Raw genomic sequence first — 25418 nt, 5'->3', positions numbered from 1 at the left:
TACAAGAAGAATAGATTGCACCTGGAATTGGAAGGAGACTAATATACTGGTGGGGAGATGTGCTCGAGCTGCTTGGAAGGACTTAAGGTGGGGGTGGGAAAACAGAGAAGAGATCAGTCTGAGACTGCTGCAGTTGGGAAAAGGAATGAGTCAAACAGTTGCATGACACTATGATCCTGCCCCACTAGCTACCTGATGAAGGTGCAGTGCCCCAAAAGCTAGTATTTCCAAGTAAACCTGTTGGACTATAACCTGGTGTTGTGTGATTTTTAACTTTTTAAAAACATAGGCTGGGATTGCCATCCTGTTAAGGGCTTGGATGGAAAGGAATTTGTAAACTGTGTACAAGAAAAATTTCTGATACAGAATGTGTATGTACCTACTAAAGAAGGTACAAAACGTGATCTACTCTTGGGAAATAAGACAGGGCAGATAACTGAGGTGTCAGTGGGAGAGCAGTGGATATGATTCACATGGAATGTAGCAAGAAGTTTGATAAGGTTCCACATCATCGACTGGTTAGCAAGATTAGATCATATGGATCGAGCTATGTGGATACAGAACTGGCTTGAAGATAGGAAAGAGGCTTGCTTTTTTCAGACTGGAGGCTTGTAACCAGCAGTGATCTGAGTCCACTGCTTTTTGTCATTTATCCAAATGATTTGTATGTGAAAAGAAAAGGTACAGTTAGTAAGTTTACAGACGGCACCAAAACTGGTGGTGTAGTGACAGCAAAGAAGGTTACCTTAGAGTATAATGGGACAATGATCAGATGGGCCAATGGACAGAGGAGTGGCAGATGGAGTTTAATTCAGATAAATTGGAGGTGCTACATTTTTGAAAGGCAAATTAGGGCAGGACTTAGACACTTAATGGTAAGGTCCTGTGGAGTGTTACTAAACAAAGAGACCTTAGAGTGCTGGTTCATTGTTCCTTGAAAATAGAGTTGCGGGTAGACAGGATAGTGAAGGTGGCATTTACTAAATATACTTGCCTTTATTGGTCAGTGTATTGAGTATAGGAGTTGGGAAGTCATGTTACGGTTGTATAGGACATTGGTTCAACCACTAATGGAAGATTGTGTCCAATTTTGGTCTCCTTCCTAAAGGAAGGATGTTGTGAAATTTGAATAGATTCAGAAACGATTTACAGGTTATTGCCAGGTTTGGAGGACTTGAGATATTGGAAGAGCCTGAATAGGCTGGGGCTATGTTCCCTAGGGCATTGGAGGCTGAGGGTTGACTTTATAGAAGTTTATAAAATCATGAGGGGTATGGAGGGTGTGAATAGCCAAGGTCTTTTCCCCCAAGTTAGTGAAATGCAAACCTAGAGGGTATAGGTTTAAGGTGAGAGAGGAAAGATTTAAAAGTTACCTAAGGGGCAGTTTTTTTTCACACAGGGTGGTGTGTGTATGGAATGAGGTGCCAGAGGAAGTGGAGGCTGGTAAATTACAATGTTGAAAGGTATCTGGATGGGTATACGAATAGGAAGGGTTGAGATGGATATGGGCCAAATTCTGGCAAATGGAACTAAATTAGGATATCTGGTTGTCATGGACAAGTAGGACGGAAGGGTCTGTTTCCATTCTGTATAGCTCTATGAGTCTATTGTTAGGTGCTCCTGGCTTTATTAAATGACAGAGAGAAAAGGTCCACCAGAACCATCACAAGAGCGTTATGTAGGTTATCTTAAAGGCAAGGTGGAACAAGTTTGATCTTAGCCATGAAACGTGCGACTGAAAGATCAAATTTTGTTTTCCATCTAAACTGTTGTAAAATATTTTCAGAGGCGGCTTCTTTACACAGAGTTTTGAGAGCATGGAATGCGTTGCCTCCACAACTGCTGCTGGCAGAGTCATTGGGGACATTTAAGAGACTGCTGGGCATGCATATGGTCACAGAAATTTGAGGGTGCATACATGAGGATCAGTGGTCGGCACAACACCGTTGTTATGTTTTATTGTTGCCGACAAGGTATGCAGTGTACTTTAAAATGAATCACTAAGAATTCAGGCCTAAAACAATACCAGAAAATTAGTAAACAGACTTTGAGATAAATAGGAAATAAGTTTAAATGTCAACTGCGATAGTTTAAGTGTGTTAATAAACAGGAAGAATGAGAACGAAGCACCTGCATGATGAAGGTATGATGGGAATAACTAATGTAATGCGGTCCTGTGGATTGAATCCTGAGTGTTGAGATCAGATTAACAGAAACAAAACATTCCCAAGGACATTATATGAGAAAGCTCGTCCCCATGAGCTAAACATCCTACTTCTATTTTGCTTTCATGTCTACCTCTGTTGATTATTGAGAGGATTGGTTTTAGCCTTCAACCTTACTTTCTTTTCTTTTTTGACTATAGGAAAAGACGTACTTAAAAAAAAAAAAAAACAAAAAGGACTCCAAAAGATAAATCACTGTTCTCTTAGTTGAGCAGAATTGACTAATACATTAGGGATAGTACATGGAGGGCTTTTCGTTTTAAATTAATCCTTAAAAAACACAAAACAGCTGTAGAATTTCACCCATACAGTTTTATTTGATTTGAAAACAAGATAATCACAATAAGGCTGCCTTGATAGTTTTAGCAAACTTCTCCAACACCAGATTTACAGACTTAATTTTTCTGACAATTGAAGCTAAATGCACAGTCCATCTGCCAGCATTACTGGCAGTCAGCTCCTCAAATCCAAATGTACACTCTAGAAACTACTAAACTGACCTCTTTCCTGGAATTATACACAAATTATCACCAGAAGTATCCTGGGAACAGGAAATAATTCTCTGGAGTTGCACAGGACTAGTGGTAATACAACATCTCCAGTGTACTGCCTGCATGTTAGTGAGAAACCTGGCATGGAGCACAGAGGCAGCCCTATTTTTCATTTCATTTGGCAAAGAGGAGTTGGAAAGTAAGAAATAACATCAGCTGGGTAGTGTTGACTTGCAACTTTGACCTCTGTGTAACACTTTTTGCTTAGGAATAGCAGCAGACCAGCTATTTTACTGGAACAAAGAACATAATTTTACCCAAACTAGACACCTTATGGCAAGCACTAGCAAAATAATTTAGTCATTTAAAATAAACAGAATTTTACTTTATCCAAGTATAAAACACACCTCTGCCCACCCAATCCCAGTGAAGTCATGTGACACTGTACAGTTTCGGTGCTTTGTGCAGTCTGAAGACATCTTTTCCTCGACAGTTATTATTTCAAGAACAAGTGCAATGTTTTGTGTTCATGTAATTTTTACTCCATTTTTGAAATCTCAAATTTTGTCGTCATAATTTCCTGAAAAACAAGGAAATCATTAGCAGAATTTTCCTTAACTGCAATTTAGAGCATGTACCTCACTGGTCTGGTTCTCTAGTAGAGTAATCCACAATTAAACACTTTGCAATTTTATCCCCCATAGCCATAATATCTTTAAATTATGATCTGTATTTCAAATTACTCTCAACTTTGGCTGATAAAAATAATCCCTGTTCCAAAATTATGTTAAAACATTTATTCTAACCTCTTTACTTGTTATTGATTCTAACTAAGAGGATTGTCTTATTTTTGTATTCAGTCAGAATTCTTCATATTTAAGAGAAATCATTCAAATTTCCTGAACCATTTCTACTAAAGTGGTAATGATTCTCGTATCTTCAATTCCTTCACAAATAGTGTGCCTTATCATCATTTGAGTGAATCCACATTTTTCCATCCTATGCCTCAATCCCCTCTTCTCTCTCATCAGGCACTCAACCCCTCCCCACTCTTTATGACCGTAGTCTAGCCAGTATTTTGTATTAATTTATAATTACGTCTGTTCTGTTGCACTCCATGCCACTACTTAGAATAACACAATTAGAATTTTGGATCTCTAAGTATTTTTTTCCTATTCACTCACAGAGCGTGGGTGTCACTGCCTATGGCAACATTTATTGCTCATCTCTAATTTTCATTCAGATAGTGGTAAATTGTTGCTTTGAACTACTGCAGTGCAAGGGGCATAGGTACACCCACAGTTTTGCATTTTCATGGAATTATGTATTTTGAAACGCTTCAGTTTATTTCCATTTCTCTTCTCCAAGTACTTGGTAGACACAGATCTCATTAGCTATTTGACAGCTTGGCAAGTTTTCAATCTTTATTTGTGAGCTGAAGTCAGTTCTCCTATGATGTCCATAGATAATATGCAGGGATCACTGAATGTAATCAGGATGGAAACTTTGATAGGTTGAAGCTCCCTACACTCCTTTGTGGCCAAATTCAAAATCAAGCTCTGGCAGAAACCAGCTGTTTCAGTGCAATCCAGAAATGGACTTTGCCGCTTTGTAAGAGTGTGGTTTGAATCGAGTTTCCATAAGGATTTAATATTATCCTGCTTCCAGAGGAACAGCAAACTTTGAAGAATTGAAAATATGCAACTGAATAAATCTTCACCTGATGTTTTTAAGACATAGACCTACATCAGGAGAAACTGTATACATCTATCCGCCATAACGAAGGTCTCCTAGTCCTCAGTTTCTTCCTCGCACGTTGACCCAACCAGTACCCTTCCACTGACACTTTCATTCAACTGGCTGAACTGGTCCTCACCCTCAATAATTTATCCTTCCAATCCTCCCACTTCCTCCAGACCAAAGGGGTAGCCATGGACATGTACAAAAGTCCTAGCTATGCCTGCCTCTTTATTGGGTATGTGGAACAGTCTAACTTCAGCAGCTACACTGGCACCATTCCCCACCTCATCCTCTGCTACATCGATGACTGTATCGGTACTACCTTGTGCTCCTATGAGGTTGAACAGTTCATCAACTTCACAAATATCTTCTACCCCAACTTCAAGTTTACCTGGACCACCTCAGACATCTCCCTCCCCTTCCTGGACCTCTCCATCTATATTTCCGGCGACCAATTCAATACGTACATCCACTACAAATCCACCGACTCCCACAGGTACCTGGACTACACTTCCTCCCACCCTGCCTCCTGTGAAAACGTTATCCTTATTCCCAATTCCTCCACCTCATCTGCTTCCAGGAGGACCAATTCCACCACAGCACATCCTGGATGGCTTCCTTCTTCAAAGAATGCAATTTCCCCTCCCACATGGTCAATGAAGCTCTCCAGCAGATCTCCTCCACTTCCTGCACTTCTGCCCTTGAACCCCACCTCGCCAATCGCATCATGACAGAACTGCCCTGGTCAAGACCTTCTAACCTCTGGATACATCACATCATCCTCTGCGATTTCTGCCACCCACAAACAGACCCCACCACCAGAGATACATTTCCCTCGCCACCCGTATCTACATTTCGGAGAGACCATTCCCTCAGTGACTCCCCACCCCCTACGTTATCCTTGTCGCAACTTCTAACTTGGTACCACCTGCTTGAACGGTCCTACCTGTTCATCTTCCTTCCCACGTATCTGCTTCACCCTCCTCTCTGACCTATGACTTTCACCCTCACCTTCATCTACCTATCACTTTCCCAGTTACCCCCCCCAATCTATTTTTCAGCCCCCTTGGCCCACAAGCTTCATTCCTGATGAAGGGTTTATGCCCGAAACGTCAATTCTCCTGCTCCTCGGATGCTGCCCGACCAGATGTGCTTTTCCAGCACCACGCTCTTCGACACAGACCTACACCAGGACTAGGTACTTCAACTGAAAGGTTTCCTAACTCTACTATTTCAAACACTGACTGACAATCACATTTGAATTAGATTCTAAAAGTGAGCTCAGCTACATGTAAACCTGGATGCCAGGTACCTCCAGTGTCAATAAATGTTGATATTCATGGGGAGGAATTGCCAAGGTCGACCCCAGATTTCAAAACCTGTTACAGGTTAGTATGTCATATTCTGTTAATGACTGCATTCCTACTGATATTAGCCTAATGCTTTCCTAGCATTGATTCAGTGACTCTTCCTCCTTTGCATCCATATTTTTGATTGCACCACTGCCTGAAAAGATTCATATCAAGTAAAAGGGGGCCAGTTTAACTTGGTTGGCTGGATGGCTGGTTTGCAATTGCAGAGTGACACCAACAAAGGATTATCTTTCTCAACCCCTCCTTTTGCCTGTGGCATGATGACCCTCAGGTAAAACCACCACCAGTCATCTCTCTCTAATAGGAGAGCAGCTTTATGGTTTAGTAAGACTATGGCAACATTACCTTCGTATCAAGTAACTATTAGTACACACTTGCATTTATATTAAGCCTACATGCATCTCAAAGTTTAATTTTAAATGAGTGTTGTTATTTTTCAGGCAAGGGAAGCTCAAAGCATGGTCTATCATACAGTTAAATTTAGCTAATCTGTTTTTGATTATTTTGATTAACAAGGGAAAGTGGGACACTATTCATTGAGCAGTGACATGGGATCTTTTGCACCAAAGTGAATGATTTAATTTTCATTTATTGGTGATCTTTAACAGTGCACTATTGGGCCAGTTAGTTTAAATGAAGGAATAAAGTTGAAACCATAGTTTCCTGACTTGGATGCGAATGTGATACAAACTGAAGAACATATGCTACAAATCCCTCAGTAATGACACATCACCAAAGATCAGGATCAAATCCTCTTCCAGTTTTTTTCTATTTCTGAGAGATTTTTGCATATTTCTTTAAGGGAGTTTAAGTCAGTACAGAAACTTAATGTAGACTGGATGTAGATTTGCTCGCTGAGCTGGAAGGTTTATTTTCAGATATTTTGTCATCATACTAGGTAACATCTTCATGGAGCCAATGAATATAGCCTGCTTTCTATTTATATGTTTGGGTTCCCTTGGGTTGGTGATGTCATTTCCTATGGTGACATCATTTCTTGTAGTGAGGTCACTTCCAGTTCTTTTTCTCAGTGGGTGGTAAACGGGATCCAAGTCAATGTGTTTCTTGATAAGAGATCTAGTTGGAATGTCATGGTTCTAGGAATTGTCGTGCATGTCTCTGTTTGGCTTGTCCTAGGATGGATGTGTTGTTCCAGTTGAAGTGGTGTCCTTCCTCATCCGTATGAAAGGTTACGAGTGAGAGTGGGTCATGTCTTTTTGTGGCTAGTTGATGTTCATGTATGCTGGTGGCTAGTTTTCTGCCTGTTTGTCAAATATAGTATTTGTTCCAATTCTTGAAAGATATTTTTGCAAGAACAGGAACATCACCATAGGAAATTATGTCACTACAGGAAATGACATCACCAACCCAAGGCAATCCAAACATGTAAATTGAAAGCAGGCTACACTATTAGTGCTTCATTCGGAGGCTCACTGAATATGTTACTAGTACAGTGATAAAATGTCTGAAAATGAACCTTCCAGCTCAGCAAGCAAACCTACATCCAGAACCTCAACCTGTGCTACAAATCTTCCCAAAACTTACTAACTTAATGTAGAGAAACAATTTTACATGCATCAACGCATACTCTTGCCACATCAATTCCTCTTATGCCAGCAAACATCCTCAAGTATATGGGTCAACACTTTTACAATTAAATGTTACATAAATCTGTTGCTTACCTCATCTGAGTCGAGAAGTGCTGGAAGTGCACTGAAAAAAAATAAAAGGTGAGTTAAGAAAGGTACAGGAGTACACCACAATCATGGTAGTGTGGCCAATATCAGTGTGAAATAGATGTGATGATACTGTGACTCTAAGAGGTGTATTTTGCCTTGGTTTCCAACCATTTGATCAAACATACGTCTCTGATAATCGAATTTCAACTTCACCTTTATTCTTTGATTTGTCCTCCAGCTTCAAACTGTGGCTTTGTAATCTTGTTACCACAGTCAGGAAAAATCCCAGGCTATACTTCCTGTAACAACACAGTTGCCTGACTTTCCACTGGATTTTCAACCACAGTAGGCATCACTCCCATCTGTGATCCAGCTATATCATTACCAATGATAAACTGTATGAGTGGAACCAGAAATCTTTCTCTTCTGACCACCACTTCACTTTTCGCCAGACTCTCCAAACTCACTTTATATAATGGAATACTGCACTTCCCACCATGAATTCCATATGTTATCACCTTTTCTGGTAACATTCCATCTCTCACCAATGACTGATGTGCTCCTGCATATCTTAAAATTTTAATTTCTTTGTCTGCTCCCCTCCTGGCATACATGAGTAAACCTTACTGTCACAAATAAATTCTTTCAAGATCTGACATTTTCTTCTCAACCAACCCCTGATCACATTGTACGTTCTTTTGCAACATTTTAGTTTCCACTGAGCTTTCCTTGACTACTTCAACAAAACTCACTGGCTTATTCTGTTTACCCACATCCATCCTCCCAGTGCTTTTACTGAACGACCAACACTTTGACTTCATGTGGTCTACTTTATTACAGCAAAAACACCTGAGCTTTTTTTTAAAAAAAACTTCTTTCTCTCTCATGGGTTTTCTTTTTGTCCTGTGATAAACTATCTTCATCTTAAATGAGATCTCCTTTTTTCCCTTTCCATGCAAGGATTTCTCTTTCCCTCAATTTCTAGTCATCATAAATTTAAATTGATGTTGGAAGCCAAACTTTGATTTATGAACGAACTCAAACATCTACCATTTCTGCTGCTAATCTTGCAGTCTTAACTCTCTGCTCTTCAACATGACTCAGGAAGTGAATTTTTGAACTCCTGTAAAATAATTATCTCTCCACGATATTTGATCTATTTTCAATGCCTTTATCCACCTATCAAAATTACTTTTTTTGATCCTTTCAAATTCAATGTACATTTGACCAGGTTCCTTTCTTAGATTCCCAAAACGTTGTCTGAAGACTTTGTTACGAGCTCATGTGCATTCAAGACAGCACTTTCACCTCATTAGATGCCCCAGATACCTCCTCTGATAGTACTTACTTCATTATCTCTACCGACCAACTTTTTTGAAACAGTACCCACATGGTTACTAACCACTTCATTTGTTTAGCCACTTTCTTAAATGAAATGAAAAAGGCTTCTATATCCTTCCAGTTGAACTTTGGCAATGCTTAGACATATTTAAACAGATCTCCCTCAAATAAAATGCCAAGGTCTCCCAAGCTGTTTACTTTAAGAGCTTTCAATAGACAGCTTGTCGCTTCTGCCTTAAAACTTCTCTCCCAAAAAAAAACACGACAAAATACACTTCTTAAAGCCATAGTATCCTCACATTGACCATAGTTAAAATCATTTTTTTGTCTGACAAAAGCAAATGCAAAACCACCAGCAAAATCCTGCTTTTTACTTCTGGTTTTCACATCTTGTGGATCTTATGCTGCCAGTCAACACCTTGAAATAGCAAACCATAAGTCTAGTTAGAAGCACTGAGCAATATGGTGCTCCTTCACCATCTGAATCCAAAGAATAGGTTAGGACAGAGGAAGAAACAAGTCATCCCTGGTCACTTCACTGTATAGCTTTGTTGCCGTGCTGCCCTATCCTCCCCCAGTGCCTCAATAGCAGATGTAATATCAAAGTCCTGCCTATACTTCTGGGTTTATAATTTCTTACAACTCATTCTTTAGATAAATTTGGGATTTTAGAATTTTGCTTACAAGACTTAAAAAAATTGACTTGGAATAAAATTATCTTTTTTATCCCTAAGAGAAATGCATGTGGTTGCCCAAATAAAAACAAATCTTCATAGTATCATACTTAAAAGTATCATAGGTGATAAGAAACAGTGTAGACCGTTTCAGACTCAAGGAAGCAGGCCAAACTGTTTAATAAGACATTCCAAAGAAAATTATATGAAATTACAAGGGTTTTGAGGTGAACTGCAGATGAATACTACAGAGAAATAAAACCATAATTTTCTCTCTAAAAAAGGGAGTTTGCTCAATTCTTTATTCTGAATCATACTTAGGAGAATGGAAAAAGTTGTATTATTTTCTTGTAAAATTGTCAAGTTGTATGAAAAACTAAATTCTTTAGCAGTTAGGAAATAATTGCCATGTGTATGATAGTACTTTTTTTGTACTCTGAAAGAGAGGAGAAAGTAATGTTGCACTGTGGTGTGATTAACACTTCACCCTGACGTTTCATCCATCTTTCCATGTTTTCTCTGAATTAACAAACTTTGAGTCACTGGGCAGCCATAATTACATTTCCGCTGATCATTCACTGTTACATTTAATTTTCTTTCAAGATTGTATGATTATAAATGCATCTTTGATGGTCTTTCCTCAAAACAATTTAAAAAAATATTTTAATACTACCTTTAATAAAGAGGACAGGCAGGATGCTGGAAGAACACAGCAAGCCAGGCAGCTTCAGGAGGTGCAGAGGTTGACATTTTGGGTGTAACCCTTCTTCAGGACTGGGGGTGGGTGTGGGGGGAGCTGCAGATAAAGAGAGAGGTGGGGGCAGGATGGTGAAGTGGGGATAGGTGAAGACAGGTAGAGGGTACAACCTGGTCTGTCAATGGGAAGAATGAATCTGGTTGGTGCAAGGGTGCAGTGGAAGGGAGGGGAAGGGGCTGGGAAGAAAGTCGGGGGTGGGGAGGGAGTTTATTTGAAATTGGAGAACTCAATGTTGAGTTATCCGGGCTGTAGGGTGTTCAGGCGGAAGACAAGTATTCTTTCTTAAAAAGATGTGGTTTGTTTTGGCAATGGAGGCAGCCAAGGATGGTCATGTTGGAAAGGAAGTGGTTGGGAGAATTCATATAGGCGTGACTGGGAGGTCTGGTCAACCCCTGCGGAGCCAGCTACAATGCTTGCTGAGCTGTTCCCCAAGTTTGCGTTCGATCTCGCTGATGTAGAGAAGACCACATTGGGAGCACCTGATGCAGTAAATGAGGTTGGAAGAGATATAGGTGACCCTCTGTCTCACTATTTCCTTCTTTAGGAGTCAAGGTTTATCTCTTCAGAGTTCAAAATGAAACGCTTGCATCGCTGTCATTGTTGAAGGTTACCATGAAAGGTTTGAACATTCAAAGCTTTAATTTTCACATTAACTTTTCGATTTGTATTTTCAGCTCTTTCCACATTCCTTTTCAATCAGTCCATAGGATTTTAAGATTAAGCTTGGTATCATTTCAGCGCAACTTTCATATGCTCATCACCTTTTCTTATTTTTATTTTCCTCTCAAATTATGAATTCAAGTTAAGTGACGCCACCCATCGACATTCCACTATACTTGCCATTACTATAAATTAATTCTGTGATTTTCATAACTTACAAAAAGAATTTTGAGGAAATTACATTTTACTTTCTAACTTTTTGGAAGGATACATCTGTCCTTAACCTGTGTTACTCCATGTGAAATATACCAATACCATTAAAAACTGCTGATATATGGAAGTAATAGTGATGGATACATTTGAAAGCTTCTTGTACAACGATTAAGTTTGTACTAATTAAAGTCACTTACACATCTGCCATGGAAGATGGAACATTCTCCTCAACCCATTTCAGATCTTCATCCTGTGAAAAATGACAAGGGTTTTAAGAATTGAAAGCTATACTATAAACAAGTTATCCTTCATGATAGTGACAAATGTACTTAAACTATCATACCCAGACATAAAAGAGTACACCAGAGTGAGGAAAAGAACAAACAATAATAAAAGCAAACAGTGGATGCAGTCTATGAGAAATTAACTAATTACTTTGTCAACCATTTTAGTCATCTCTAAGGTTATTCAATGCTTTAACATGCTGATTTTGGCATGGTGATGTCATTTCCTATGGTGAAGTTATTTCCTGTGGTGAAGTCACTTCCAGTTCCTTTTCTCAGGGGGTGGTAGGTGGGGTCTAACTCGATGTGTTTGTTGATAGATGCAACCCAAAGAAACCCAAACGTATAAATAGAAAGCAGGAATTTTCAGCATTGCTTTGCCTGCGGCCCACTGAAGATGTTACCTAGTAGGGTAACAAAACATCTGGAAATGAACCTTGCAGCTCAGCGAGCAAACATATATCCAAAACCTCAACCTGAGCTACAAATCTTCTTAAAACTCGCTGAGCTCTGCAAGATTACAAGAGGCAATAGATAGGGTAGATTGTGAGAAACTTTTCCCCGTGGTAGACGTGTCTAAGACTAGAGTGCATAAGTTTAAGGTGAAGAGTAAGTGTTTTAAAGGGGATCAGAGGAAAAATGTTGTCTTTTAGAGGATGGGAGAAACATGGAATGCACTGCCTGAGAGGATGGAGGAGGCAGGTACCCTTGTAACTTTGAAAAAGCAACTAGGAGAGCACTTAAAATGCCAGGACATAGTAGGCTATGGACTAGATGCAGGTTTTGTGTTTGTTGGTCAGTGATGACATGATGGACCGAACAGCCTATTTCTCTGTCGTGTGACTTTCTAAATAGTGATTGTAGTAATCAGCATATCAATCACAATGGGAATATCACCAAGTCCAGCCTCAGCAGCTTAAACACTTGTCAACATCTGTCATTCATAGTCACTAATTGTCTTGCAGGATTTACTAGAAGGCAATTAAAGGGAATCCTTGTTAGGGCAGGCCGTCCTCTCCGCACTGTATTCAATGATTCTACTCTCCATCCACTTTAATTTCCATGAAACATGTTAGTATTTGCCTTTTCTCTGAAAATATATCTTTTGGGTTGGATAAAAAGAAACATATCCTGTTTATAATTATTGACTTCAGTGTTTTGCAGATTGACATACATGCGCATTAGTATGAAACATTTCTCCGTTACTTTGCTCTAAGTCCATATATATCTCAACACTGAACCTTTAAATCAACATTATTTGCCATCTTACTTACCACTTTATTAAGTTTTGCAGAGCCATTAGACTCTGATTTTGTGCCCCTCATCTTCATTCCCTCTGCAAAAAAAGACATGGGGATATAACTTCCATAAATTGTTCTCAATAAATGGAATCACTTCTGTCACCATTTCATTTTCGTATTGGAGGCCTCTTAATATAATATTCGTCTAATAATGTACCTTGCAAACCATTTTCGAGTTAATCCAATAAACTACAAAATTGCTCAGCATTTTTATTTCCCAATGAATCTATGAAACCTTGCAAAAATTCAAAGCTCTAATTTACTCAATTTCTTACTCTTCATTTGTTTATCTAATTACACATTCTACTGTAGACTATGATTACTAAGTAGGTCAACTTTGCTCACCAAAAGCTTCGTTCAGCATTGGTTCTTTTAGTTCATCATCATAATCATCATCTGCCAGAGGGGAAAAAGCAAACCTGCAAAACAAATAGCTTTCTTAACATTACCCCAATTTGTGTGGAATTGCCAAGTGAACTGGAAATGATGTTGTGCAAAGGAAGGTGTTGGATGGATGGATGTATTTACTGAGAATATGAGATTTCCTTAAAAGACGAAGTGTTTTATTGATTAGTTCTTGGAGATATAATGTATCACTTATCTGTGCTGATAAGTAAACACATTTTTCCTGTTCACAGGAAAACGGCACGGTTTGGGCAGCACGGTGGCACAGTGGTTAGCACTGCTGCCTCACAGCGCCAGAGACCTGGGTTCAATTCCTGACTCAGGTGACTGACTGTGTGGAGTTTGTACATTCTCCCCGTGTCTGCGTGGGTTTCCTCCGGGTGCTCCGGTTTCCTCCCACAGTCCAAAGATGTGCAGGTTAGGTGAATTGGTCATGCTAAATTGCCCATAGTGTTAGGTAAAGGGGTAAATGTTGGGGAATGGGTGGGTTGCGCTTCGGCGGGTCGGTGTGGACTTATTGGGCCGAAGGGCCTGTTTCCACACTGTAAGTAATCTAATCTAATCTAATCACGTACTAATGTCACATGAACTAATACTGACATTTAGCTTGGAAGAGTAGATCTATCTTCACTGTGCAGCTGCTTAGGTTGTGACTTTTATAACAAGGATCAAATGTATAAATTAATACATAAAACTAAAGATTAAACAGATTTGCCTCCTCGCTTCTCTGGCAAGTACTCTTGCAACAGTACTCAATGGAATTCTACCACTGAAAGAAACTTCTAAGTAAGAGATTTTCTTCAGAACCACCCACAAATTTTCTCATTTATGCATGAATAAATGAAGCTTCTGTAATGATTTATCATGATTGAAAATAAAAATTCAAACAACAACATTAAAATTCAACATTTCATTAATCCCATACATGCTGTACACATTAAATAAATGCATGATAATAGTGGGAAATCCATTTCTTGAGCTATATAGCACAAGATGCTGAAAACACCATACTTTACTGTTACAAAATTTAAAAAACTTTAAAAACAATTTTGATTGTTTGCAGTTAATTTTACAGCTATTTTTCCTTCCTGAGTGCTCACCTTACCAATCCTTCTTTACTGTTGTATGAGAGAGGGAAAAGCAAATGTGACCAACCTTGCACCATAGATCTAGGTAGCAATCTATACTGGGAGCTTAAGTCTGCTCCTCAAAAGAGGTTTATTGCTTGGCAAATGATAACCTTGCTAAATCTATGAACTCAAAACCTGGCCACTTCAGGTGTACAGACAACCAAAAGATGTCATCATACTGGTGTACAAGATTCTGAAAAACAGTTGTAAATCCAAAAAGCTAACTCTCTTTCCTGTCCAAAAATGTTGTCTGAGCTGAACAGTGATCCAGTAATTTTCTATTATTATTTTTAGATTTCCAGGATCTTCAGTATTTTGGTTTAGTTTTGAGGTAAACTTAATAGTTGGGAGGAATCTTAGTTAGTTCTAAATGTTAGTATGGGAATCCAATACAACTACTAAACCAATCCCCAAAATACATCCAGAGCAGTTTCACAGAACTCCCATTTGTTACTAAGCTTTCGTTTTATCTTTCCTACTTTTCCTACATATCTTTTCCTACTTTTCCAACAATATGATCACTGAAGAATGACAATCAAAGAACTAAACAAAAGGTAAGTATTATCAACAAAAAACCTTCAGAGAGAATTTAGGCCCCAAATTACAGGATACCACTGTTAGAAATATTGGAGGGAGACAAGATGAATGAGAAATTATCGATTCAGTAACACCAAGTTAAAACATTATAAAGGGAGATTCCAAAGGGAGAACTAGGTCAGTGATGCAAGCAATTCTGCAATTTGATTGCTGGATGAAGATCAATAAGCATTGTATATTCGACAAAGAGATGTAGGGAGAAAGCAATGAGTGTTCAATGCATGGTAGTAGCGTAAGACAAGAGAGAGTAAATTGAGTTAATGTTCTTGCTTGAACTGGTAAAATATGAGAAACTGTATCCTCGAGACAGGCCAAGCCAAGTCTTTATACTCTTCTATCTTTATAGGTCACATATCACTCACTTCATTCAGCCCTCTGGTGTGATTATACTGAATAGCTACATTAAGATGTGGCCAAAACAAGGTTCTCCCAGTACATTTTTGTGCAGTCACAAATGAAAACAGCAATTCTTCTCTGGGGCAATGAGATCTCCCATACGAGAAACCCAGATCCTCTGCTTCGTATTATGCAGTGTTTACCCTTGCTGTTTTATAGCCATCTACCAGGCATTGAAACAGGAGGTATAATTCTACTTGTTAAATTTAACCCTCTCATGTCTTTGCCTCTGTGTTACCAATTAAAAGTACTCATGGGCTACACAGTCTGTGAAACATATTCTTCATTCTCATCAACACCCTATTAATTGTCATCTGAAACAAGAGAGTGAAAACATTTAGAAATTTGTGCCAAAAAAATACACTAAAACCTTTGATTGTTTGCCGAAGGTCTCCACAAGATCATTATGACCAGTAGAATGATGGAAAACAGCAATCGCCAGAATGCATCATCTATCCACCGTTCTCTCCAGTCCTGCATAAAACATGGAAGAAAGGAATCAAAGTGCTGCTTGTACATGACTTCATTCAATGTTTCTTCTCACTTCCTGAATGGTATTCATTTAAGTATTGTACTGTCTTCCCTACTAACATCTCAGACATATTTCCACAGGTGTGACAGGCAGCCACCCCAAAGGTTTCTCACACACACTTACACCCTGTACTGGTACAGTGCCACAAGCATCAACATCACAGTTTGGGTGTTGGTTAACTTCTAGAAAGGAGGGTCTGCAATAACTGAGTTAACAAGCAAGTTATTTTAGTCTCTTCAATCTTTCTTTCTTTCCTTTAGTAGCTGGCATGAAAACACTGATTTGTCTAAAATTGGCATGAGTTACTTTTAACCTTTCTCAGGTGACTGCAATGATTTGGTTCTTGGTGTACATGGAATCCATAGTGTTTTATGGACAAAATGATCTTTGTCTTTCCTGCATTCGTATCTTTATAGGCTATGAGGTAGCCATCAGGAGTGAGACTGCAGATAAATACTCTCCCATCCAACATCCTAAGTACAGGAACCATGAAGCCAGTTATGACACAAATGACTGAAACCAGTTGACTCAGCCCAGAAATATCAACTTCTCCATCTCATGTTCATTCAGCTGGAACCATATAGAATAGTGCTTTTACATCACAGAGGAACTACTTCATCCATATTTTGACTTCCGTAACAGCAAATGGCATCTCTTTACTGTGAAACAAAACCAAACATAAACTTCTTTTATTTATACTGTCATTCCTCTTTTGTTTCAGAAATGAATGCTTACTTTATTTCAAAGGAAATGGAAAATAAAATAGGGCAGTCTTGCTAAAACTATACCAGGCAATTGTCAGACTACACTTCAAATACCATGAACACTTTTGATTCTTTTACTTAAGGAGGGGGGGAATATACTGGCACTGGAGACACTGCAGAGTAGGTTGATGCTGGGTATGGACGAATTTTCCTATAAGGAGAGGATCAATACATTAGGCTTGTGGTCATTGGAATTTAGAAGAATGAGATACGACTTTATTTAAACATAAAGATTCTTAAAGGGCTCAACAGAGTAGATATGCATAGGTTTTTTCCAACGTTTTCTCCAATTTCTTTTTCTTCTGCAGAGATGTCCATGGTACATATTTTCCAATAGTTTCCAGAGTAGAAAAGCAGGAGGCTGGAAGCACATAGCAAGCCAGGCCACATCGGGTGGTGGAGAAGTTGATGTTTTGGGTATAACCCTTCTTTAGGAATGGAAGTGGAGATATGGGGAGCTGCAGATGAAGGGGATTGGGGGTGGAAGGGTTATGATTGGGGAGAGGGGCAGAGTGGTGAGATAGTAATAGATGAATATAAGTGGTCGGTACATACAAGTGGTCAGTACATACAAGCAGGAGGCTGGAAGAACGCAGCATAAGGAGGCAGAATTCATGCAGTAGTTTGACAATCAATGTGCGTGGTGCCTTCCAGTTGAGGGAACATTGATTGTTTCACTAAAGGACATAATCCCAGAGTAAGAGAGAGAGGAGGAAGAATTTCTACTTTCAAGAGGGTAGTGAATTTGTGGAATTCTTTATTGCAGAAGGTTGTTGAGGCTGGTTTGAAAAGAATATTCAGGGCTGAGATAGACAGATTTTTAATCCAAAAAGGAAATGCAGGGTTTGGGGAAAGAGCAAGAATGTGGAATTGAGGATTATCAGATTTGCCATTATTTCACACAATGGCAGAGATACTTGGTGGGCCGAATAGCCTATTTCTGCTCCTACGTCTTATTTCAGAAAACCTTCACAAACAGTGATAGCCAGTGAAACATGCTGTACAATTATCCACGAGTTCTCGTCAATGTTAACTTGGTTCCACATCCTATGTTATGTAATGGTGACATTGCTGCGAGTAGTTAAGGTCTGGAATGCTGACAGTAATGGTTAAAAATCACACAACACCAGGTTATAGTCCAACAGGTTTAATTGAAAGCACACTAGCTTTCGGAGCGACGCTCCTTCGTCAGGTGGTAGTGGAGGGCTCAATCCTAACACACAGAATTTATAGCAAAAATTTACAGTGTGATGTAACTGAAATTATACATTGAAAAATTGATTGTCTGTTAAGCCTTACATCTGTTAGAATACAGTGATAGTTTCACTTCTTTCATGTGTAAATCACAAAACCTTTTTTTTTAAAAAGTTGCATTCTCGGGTTAGCTGTTAACAATGGTGATAGCTAGACAATATGTTGAAGGTAAGAACAATGACTGCAGATGCTGGAAACCAGATTTTAGATTAGTGGTGCTAGGAGAGCACAGCAGTTCAGGCAGCATCTGAGGAGCAGCAAAATTGACGTTTCGGGCAAAAGCCCTTCATCAGGAATATAGGCAGAGAGCCTGAAGTGTGGAGAGATAAGCTAGAGGAGGGTGGGAGTGGGGAGAAAGTAGCATGGAGTACAAAAGGTGAGTGGAGGAGGGGATGAAGGTGATAGGGAGGAGGGTGGAATGGATAGGTGGAAAAGAAGATAGGCAGGTAGGACAAGTCATGGGGACAGTGCTGAGCTGGAAGTTTGGAACTAGGGTGAGGTGGGGGAAGGGGAAATGAGGAAACTGTTGAATTCCACATTGATGCCCTGGGGTTGAAGTGTTCCGAGGCGGAAGATTGGGTGTTCTTCCTCCAGGCGTCTGATGGTGAGGGAGCGGCGGTGAAGGAGGTCCAGGACTTCCATGTCCTCGGCAGAGTGGGAGGGAGAGTTGAAATGTTGGGCCACAGGGCGGTGTGGTTGATTGGTGCGGGTGTCCCGGAGATGTTCCCTAAAGCGCTCTGCTAGGAGGGGTTTAGTCTCCCCAATGTAGAGGAGACCACAAAGGGAGCAACGGGTGCAATAAATGATATTAGTGGATGTGCAGGTAAAACTTTGCTGGATGTGGAAGGCTCCTTTAGTGCCTTGGATGGAGGTGAGAGAGGAGATGTGGGCGCAGGTTTTGCAGTTCCTGCGGTGGCAGGATGGGAGGGTGGGTTGCAGGGGGAGCGTGGACCTGACCAGGTAGTCACAGACAGAACGGTCTTTGCGGAAGGTGGGGAGGGAAATATATCCCTGGTGGTGGGGTCTTTTTGGAGGTGGCGGAAATATCGGCGGATGATTTGGTTTATGCGAAGGTTGGTAGGGTGGAAGGTGAGCACCAGGGGGCGTTCTGTCCTTTTTACGGTTGGAGGGGTGGGGTCTGAGGGCGGAGGTGCGGGATGTGGACGAGATGCGTTGGAGGGCATCTTTAACCACGTGGGAAGGGAAACTGTGGTCTCTAAAGAAGGAGGCCATCTGGTGTGTTCTGTGGTGAAACTGGTCCTCCTGGGAGCAGATACGGCGGAGGCGGAGGAATTGCTAATACGGGATGGCATTTTTGCAAGAGGTAGGGTGGGAAGAGGTGTAATCCAGGTAGCTGTGGGAGTCAGTGGGTTTTTACCTTCGAATCCTCCCACTTCCTCCAGACCAAAGGGGTAGCCATGGGCACACGTATGGGCCCCAGCTATGCTTGTCTCTTTGTTGGCTACATAGAACAGTTGATCTTCCGTAATTACACCGGCACCACTCCCCACCTCTTCCTCCGCTATATTGATGACTGCATTAGCGCCACCTCATGCTCCCGCGAAGAGGTTGAGCAATTCATCAACTTCACCAACACATTCCACCCTGACCTTAAATTTACCTGGACCATCTCTGACACCTCCCTCCCCTTCCTGGACCTCTCCAGCTCCATTAATGACGACCGACCTGACACTGACATTTTTTACAAAGCCACCGACTCCCACAGCTACCTGGATTACACCTCTTCCCACCCTACCTCTTGCAAAAATGCCATCTCGTATTCCCAATTCCTCCGCCTCCGCCGTATCTGCTCCCAGGAGGACCAGTTTCACCACAGAACACACCAGATGACCTCCTCCTTTGGAGACCACTGTTTCCCTTCCCACGTGGTTAAAGATGCCCTCCAACGCATCTCGTCCACATCCCGCACCTCCGCCCTCAGACCCCACCCCTCCAACCGTAACAAGGACAAAACATCCCTGGTGCTCACCTTCCACCCTACCAACCTTCGCATAAACCAAATCATCCACCGACATTTCGGCCACCTCCAAAAAGACCCCACCACCAAGGATATATTTCCCTCCCCTCCCCTTTCTGCCTTCTGCAAAGACCATTCCCTCCGTGACTACCTGGTCAGGTCCACGACCCCCTACAACCCACCTTCCCATCCTGGCACTTTCCCCTGCCACCACAGGAACTGCAAAACCTGCGCCCACACCTCCTCCCTCACCTCCATCCAAGGCCCTAAAGGAGCCTTCCACATCCATCAAAGTTTTACCTGTATCACTTATTTGCACCCGTTGCTTCCGATGCGGTCTCCTCTACATTGGGGAGACTGGATGCCTCGTGGCAGAGCGCATTAGGGAACATCCCTGGGACACCCGCACCAATCAATCACACTGCCCTGTGGCCCAACATTTCAACTCCCCCTCCCACTCTGCCGAGGACATGGAGGTCTTGGGCCTCCTTCACTGCCGCTCCCTCACCAGATGCCAGGAGGTAGAACACCTAATCTTCTGCCTCGGAACACTTCAACCCCAGGGCATCAATGTGGACTTCAACAGTTTCCACATTTCCCCTTCCCCCACCTCACCCTAGTTCCAAACTTCCAGCTCAGCAGCAACTGTCCTACCTGCCTATCTTCTTTTCCACCTATCCACTCCACTCCACCCTCTCCTCCCTGACCTATCACCTTCATCCCCTCCCCCACTCACCTATTGTACTCCATGCTACTTTCTCCCCACTCCCACCCTCCTCTAGCTTATCTCTCCACGCTTCAGGCTCTCTGCCTTTTTTCCTGATGAAGGGCTTTTGCTCAAAATGTCAATTTTGCTGCTCCTCGGATGCTGCCTGAACTGCTGTGCTCTTCCAGCACCACTAATCCAAAATATGTTGAAGGTTTTGGCCCCTGTGTTCTCTGTCTATGCCATGATGTTTAGATTGTTTCTAATCTAAAAAGTGAGATAACGGAGTTCTACATGAATGCATGCAGTTTTTGAGCAAAGTACAATGTAATCCTGCAAGTACAAATTCACCCCACAAAATATATATCTGTGCATGCGGGTCTTTGTCTGTGTGTAGTGCGTGCAGAGTGTCTTAAGTCTGTGAGGGGGTGCATGTAAGTGTGTGTGTGTGTGTGTGTGTGTGTGTGTAGTGCAATGGTGGTCACCTGTAATGTGACATGAACCCAAGGTCCCGGTTGAGGCCCTCCCTGTGGGTACCGAACTTAGCTATCAGCCTCTGCTCGGCCACTTTTCTCTGCTGCCTGTCCCGAAGTCCACCTTGGAGGATGGTTACCCGAAGGTCCGAGGCAGAATGTCCTGGACCACTGAAGTGTTCCCCAATTGGGAGGGAACCCTCCTGTCTGTTGATTGTTGTGCGGTGCCCATTCATCTGTTGTCCTAGGCTAGTTGTTGAGGGCCTCAACTGGGACCTTGGGTTCATGTCACATTACAGGTGACCACCATTGCACTATACACACACACAGATACTCCTACACCCACACACATGGACATACAGACACACCCTTACAGACACACGCACTCCCACACTCACACATGCACCCCCTCACAGACTTAAGACACTCTGCACTCACTACACAGACACACACACACACACACACACACACACACTCACATGCACACATATTTTGTGGGGTGAATTTGTACTTGCAGGGTGACATTGTACTTTGCTCAAAAACTGCATGCATTCATGTAAAACTCTGTTATCTCACTTTTTAGATTAGAATCAATCTAAACATCATGGCATAGACAGAGAACACAGGGGGCTAACACCTTCAACGTATTATCTAGCTCACACCAATTGTTACAATTAAGCTGAGAATGCAACTTTTTAAAAAAAGGTTTTGTGATTACACATGAAAGAAGTGAAACTATCACCGTATTCTAACAGATGAAAGGCTTGACAATCAATTTTTCAATGTATAATTTCAGTTACATCACACTGTACATTTTTGCTATAAATTCTGTGCCTTACAATGGTGTCCTCCACAAGCCACCTGATGAAGGAGCGATGCTCCGAAAGCTAGTGTGCTTCCAATTAAACCTGTTGGACTATAACCTGGTGTTGTGTGATTTTTAACTTTGTACACCCCAGTCCAACACCGGCATCTCCAAATCGAGAGTAATGGTGGTGGTGACAGATTCAACTATGACTTTCAGAAGGGAATTGAATAATTCTATGGACGATAAAAAACTGCTGGGCTATGAGGAAAAGCTATGGGAATGGGACAAGCTGAAGTACTCTTATACAGAGCCAGCAAGTCAAGAGTCACGACTGAATAAGTGTAACTATTCTATGGTTCTTAGTCTGAACCATGGCACACAGTAAATGGCTACCTTGTCTTGAAATGATTAATTATAGCATTAACACTGTCACCATGGATCTGAAATTAATAACCTGTAAAATTAGAATTTTTGAACTGAACGCCAATGCCTTTTGACATTCAATGGTGTTACATCACTGAGTTGTCCACTGTCAAAATCTTTGGAGTTACCATTTTTCAGAAATGCAATTAGAATTGCCACATAAACACAGTGGCTACAACAGCACTTCAGAATGCTGCAAGTAACTCACTTCCTGTCTCCCAATGTCTGCCCACTACCTACAAGCCAAAGTCAGGAGTGTTAAGGAATGCTTTCCATTTGGTTGGATAGATGTTGCAGGTGCAACAACACTGAAGAAGCTTAACACCATTCAGGACAAAGCAGCTCACTTGATTGACACCATATCCACAAGCATCCAATCTCTCCAACATCAATGCTCAATAGAAGCAGGGTATGCTATCTACAAGATGCACTGCAGAAATTCAAAGATCCTTAGACAACATCTTTCAAATACATACCCACATGCATTTAGAAGAACAAGGCAGCAGATACTTGGGAACATTACCGCCTACAAGTTCCGCTCCAAACCACTCGCCAAACTGACTTGGAAATATATTGCTGTTACTGGGTCAAAAGTCTGGAAGTCCCTCCCTAAGGGCATTATGGGTCAACAGTCAGCATGCGGACTGCGCAGTTCAAGAGGGCAGCTCACCACTACCTCAAGGGCAACTAGAGACAGAAAATAAATGCTGGCTAACCAGTGATGCCCAAGTAATATATGTGAATAAATAAATTTTAAAAACAATACAGAAGAGGTTTTGCTTTAGTTCTTTACCAAAGCCTAATCTTAATAGTCTGCCTGAATGCTAAGAGTTGTAGCTATATCCTTCCTTCTTTGTAGTCAGAACCCATTTTCGAGCACCATGAATCACTATAACTTGTCATCCAGCAGGTGGCCATTCACATTGTATCTGTGCTTAATCTCGAGAAGAACAGTCATGCTGAGTGCCACATCCCATTTTCTGTCTGTAATTCATCCCCGAGCACCTCATCCTCAAGCATCTGTGAAGCCACTTACTTTTAAATGCATTTGACATTTTGATATCCACCATGTTTTCTGTTACAGCATTTCAAATTCTGACAAATCTCAGTTAAAAAAACTTCTAATCTCCTTCCTGGATATTTCACTAATGATTTAAAATCTATAACCTCTGGTTATTGACTCACCAGCTGTTCTCTGTTAACTGGAAAGAAAATCTACTTATCTCAAAATCATAGTTAGACAATCTCTTAACATTCAATTCACTATTCCGAGAACAGTCCAATTTTTACCACAATATTAAAGTGCCTTCTTTAAAGTAACATCAACTCAAACACTTCTGGTACAACTCTTCATTGATGTCTTATTTTCATCTTTTGAGGAATACGATGCCAAGAACTGTCCACTGAAAAGTCCAACTGATTTATCAACTTTTAGCACAATCTTTTTACTCTCATACTAATCCTCTATTTTTTTGAAGGTTGCAAATGGTTCAAATGTCAACACTAGCTCACACAAGGAGTATACATGCATTTGTGGAAACCAATTATTTGAAAGGAACAGAAACTTTTACATTGACTACAATAAGTCAGAATTTTGACATGAAAGGGAAAATTCTCAATTTTTTGGGTAGTATCTTGCAGATGAACTCCTAAAACAGTTAAAAATATTAATAATGCAAAGTTTAACAAAAAAAGCAGAGCAGAAAAATGTTTACAGAGGCTCTGCAGTGAGTAAGATGACTGATTTAAATATTCAGCAAAGGGAAAAATAAGTATCAAAACATGCAAAAGAGATACTGCAAGGGATAAATCGGCACTGCTAACTAGATTAGATTAGATTACTTAGATTACTTACAGTGTGGAAACAGGCCCTTCAGCCCAACAAGTCCACACCGCCCCGCCGAAGCGCAACCCACCCATACCCCTACATCTACCCCTTACCTAACACTACGGGCAATTCTGCACATCTTTGGAATGTGGGAGGAAACCAGAGCACCCGGAGGAAACCCACGCAGACACGGGGAGAATGTGCAAACTCCACACAGAGAGTTGCCTGAGGCGGGAATTGAACCCGGGTCTCTGGTGCTGTGAGGCAGCAGTGCTAACCACTGTGCTACCGTGCCGCCCACAAACTATATCCTGGACTGAATTGATATGAACAGCCAGAAGGGATTATGTAAGGAAGTGACTGTGTGGATTGGAGAATTGGTTGTCACTCCAAAAATTAATAATGTGAAATATAGGTGACAGCCTATTCAAGTGCCAGCTTCACTGCAGCGCATGTAGATTAATCGTGGCATGGCGACTGTCACAGCCAGCTAATGTCTTTGGCCCTGTCTGTGCATGTACAAGGGCACATGGCCATTGTATTCGTCATTTGGGCATTCAGAATAATTATTCCCTTTTTTTAATATGACCGTATCAACTTGTCCTGCCATCTTTAGAGTCTGGTTATATATACACCAAGGTGTCACTGATCATGTACAATTTTCAAAATCATGCTACTTATAGTATACCATCTTTCATATTAGTTGTCCCAAACTTCATTTTATTCTCCTCTACTCCAAATGCTACCTGCCCATTTCACTATAACTATAATGATAATTATAGTCCTGAAACTTTACCATCCAATACTTTGCCAAGTTTTCTCTTGTCTGTAAACTTTAGTGTTGTCGCCTACGTGCAAGTCAACGTTGCTTATATGATTGCACAATAAGGGACCCAAAAACTGAACGCTGGGCAACAGAGTATCCATCCCTATTCACCCTCCCACCATAAGACAATTATTCATCAACAGTTTTGACCAGCATTCTCTTTTGTCTACAAGAATTCAATCAAATTAGTTAGACTGGATTTGTCTTTTAATTGGGTTGCTCAATTAATCCCTGTCTTTCCAAATAAAGTTATTCCCTATAATTGCTCCCAATTAATTTCCCAACATCAATCCTCAGCTGACTGGCCTTATTTTTCCTGGTTTATTAGTTATCCCTTTCTTGAACTGTAGTAGAATGTTGGCAACCTCGAATCCTGTAGTATCCAATGAGAATTAAAAGATTGTGGCCAATGCTGCTATTTCTACGATTAGTTTTTTCCAGCAAACTATGATGCATTCCATCCAGGACAATCGCCAACTTTCAGTAGTGCAAATATTTTTAGCACATCACCTCAATTTCCCTTTCCTCCTTTAGTGAAACCTACATGTTATCCACTTCTT

At 40.9% G+C, this 25418-nt stretch overlaps 1 protein-coding gene across 2 annotated transcripts in view; it reads right to left on the bottom strand.

The window, feature by feature from the left end:
- Nucleotides 1–2517: 2517 nt before the first annotated feature.
- LOC140476553 (transmembrane protein 87A-like) overlaps nucleotides 2518–25418 on the bottom strand; it is a 69074-nt gene continuing 46173 nt past the window's right edge. For both annotated transcript variants that reach the window (XM_072569335.1, XM_072569336.1), the window contains exons 15-20: nucleotides 15637–15740; nucleotides 13084–13157; nucleotides 12712–12773; nucleotides 11351–11403; nucleotides 7512–7542; nucleotides 2518–3296 (exon numbers count right to left, since the gene is read on the bottom strand). In XM_072569335.1, coding sequence (XP_072425436.1) covers nucleotides 3255–3296; nucleotides 7512–7542; nucleotides 11351–11403; nucleotides 12712–12773; nucleotides 13084–13157; nucleotides 15637–15740 — 366 coding nt within the window. In that variant the 3' untranslated portion in view covers nucleotides 2518–3254. The remainder of the gene's footprint in view (nucleotides 3297–7511; nucleotides 7543–11350; nucleotides 11404–12711; nucleotides 12774–13083; nucleotides 13158–15636; nucleotides 15741–25418) is intronic.

Source organism: Chiloscyllium punctatum, chromosome 4 (assembly GCF_047496795.1).
Source record: "Chiloscyllium punctatum isolate Juve2018m chromosome 4, sChiPun1.3, whole genome shotgun sequence".
NCBI lineage: Eukaryota > Metazoa > Chordata > Chondrichthyes > Orectolobiformes > Hemiscylliidae > Chiloscyllium > Chiloscyllium punctatum.
The sequence above is the reverse complement of the archived record's forward strand: the minus strand, read 5'-3'. Positions and strand labels throughout refer to the sequence as shown.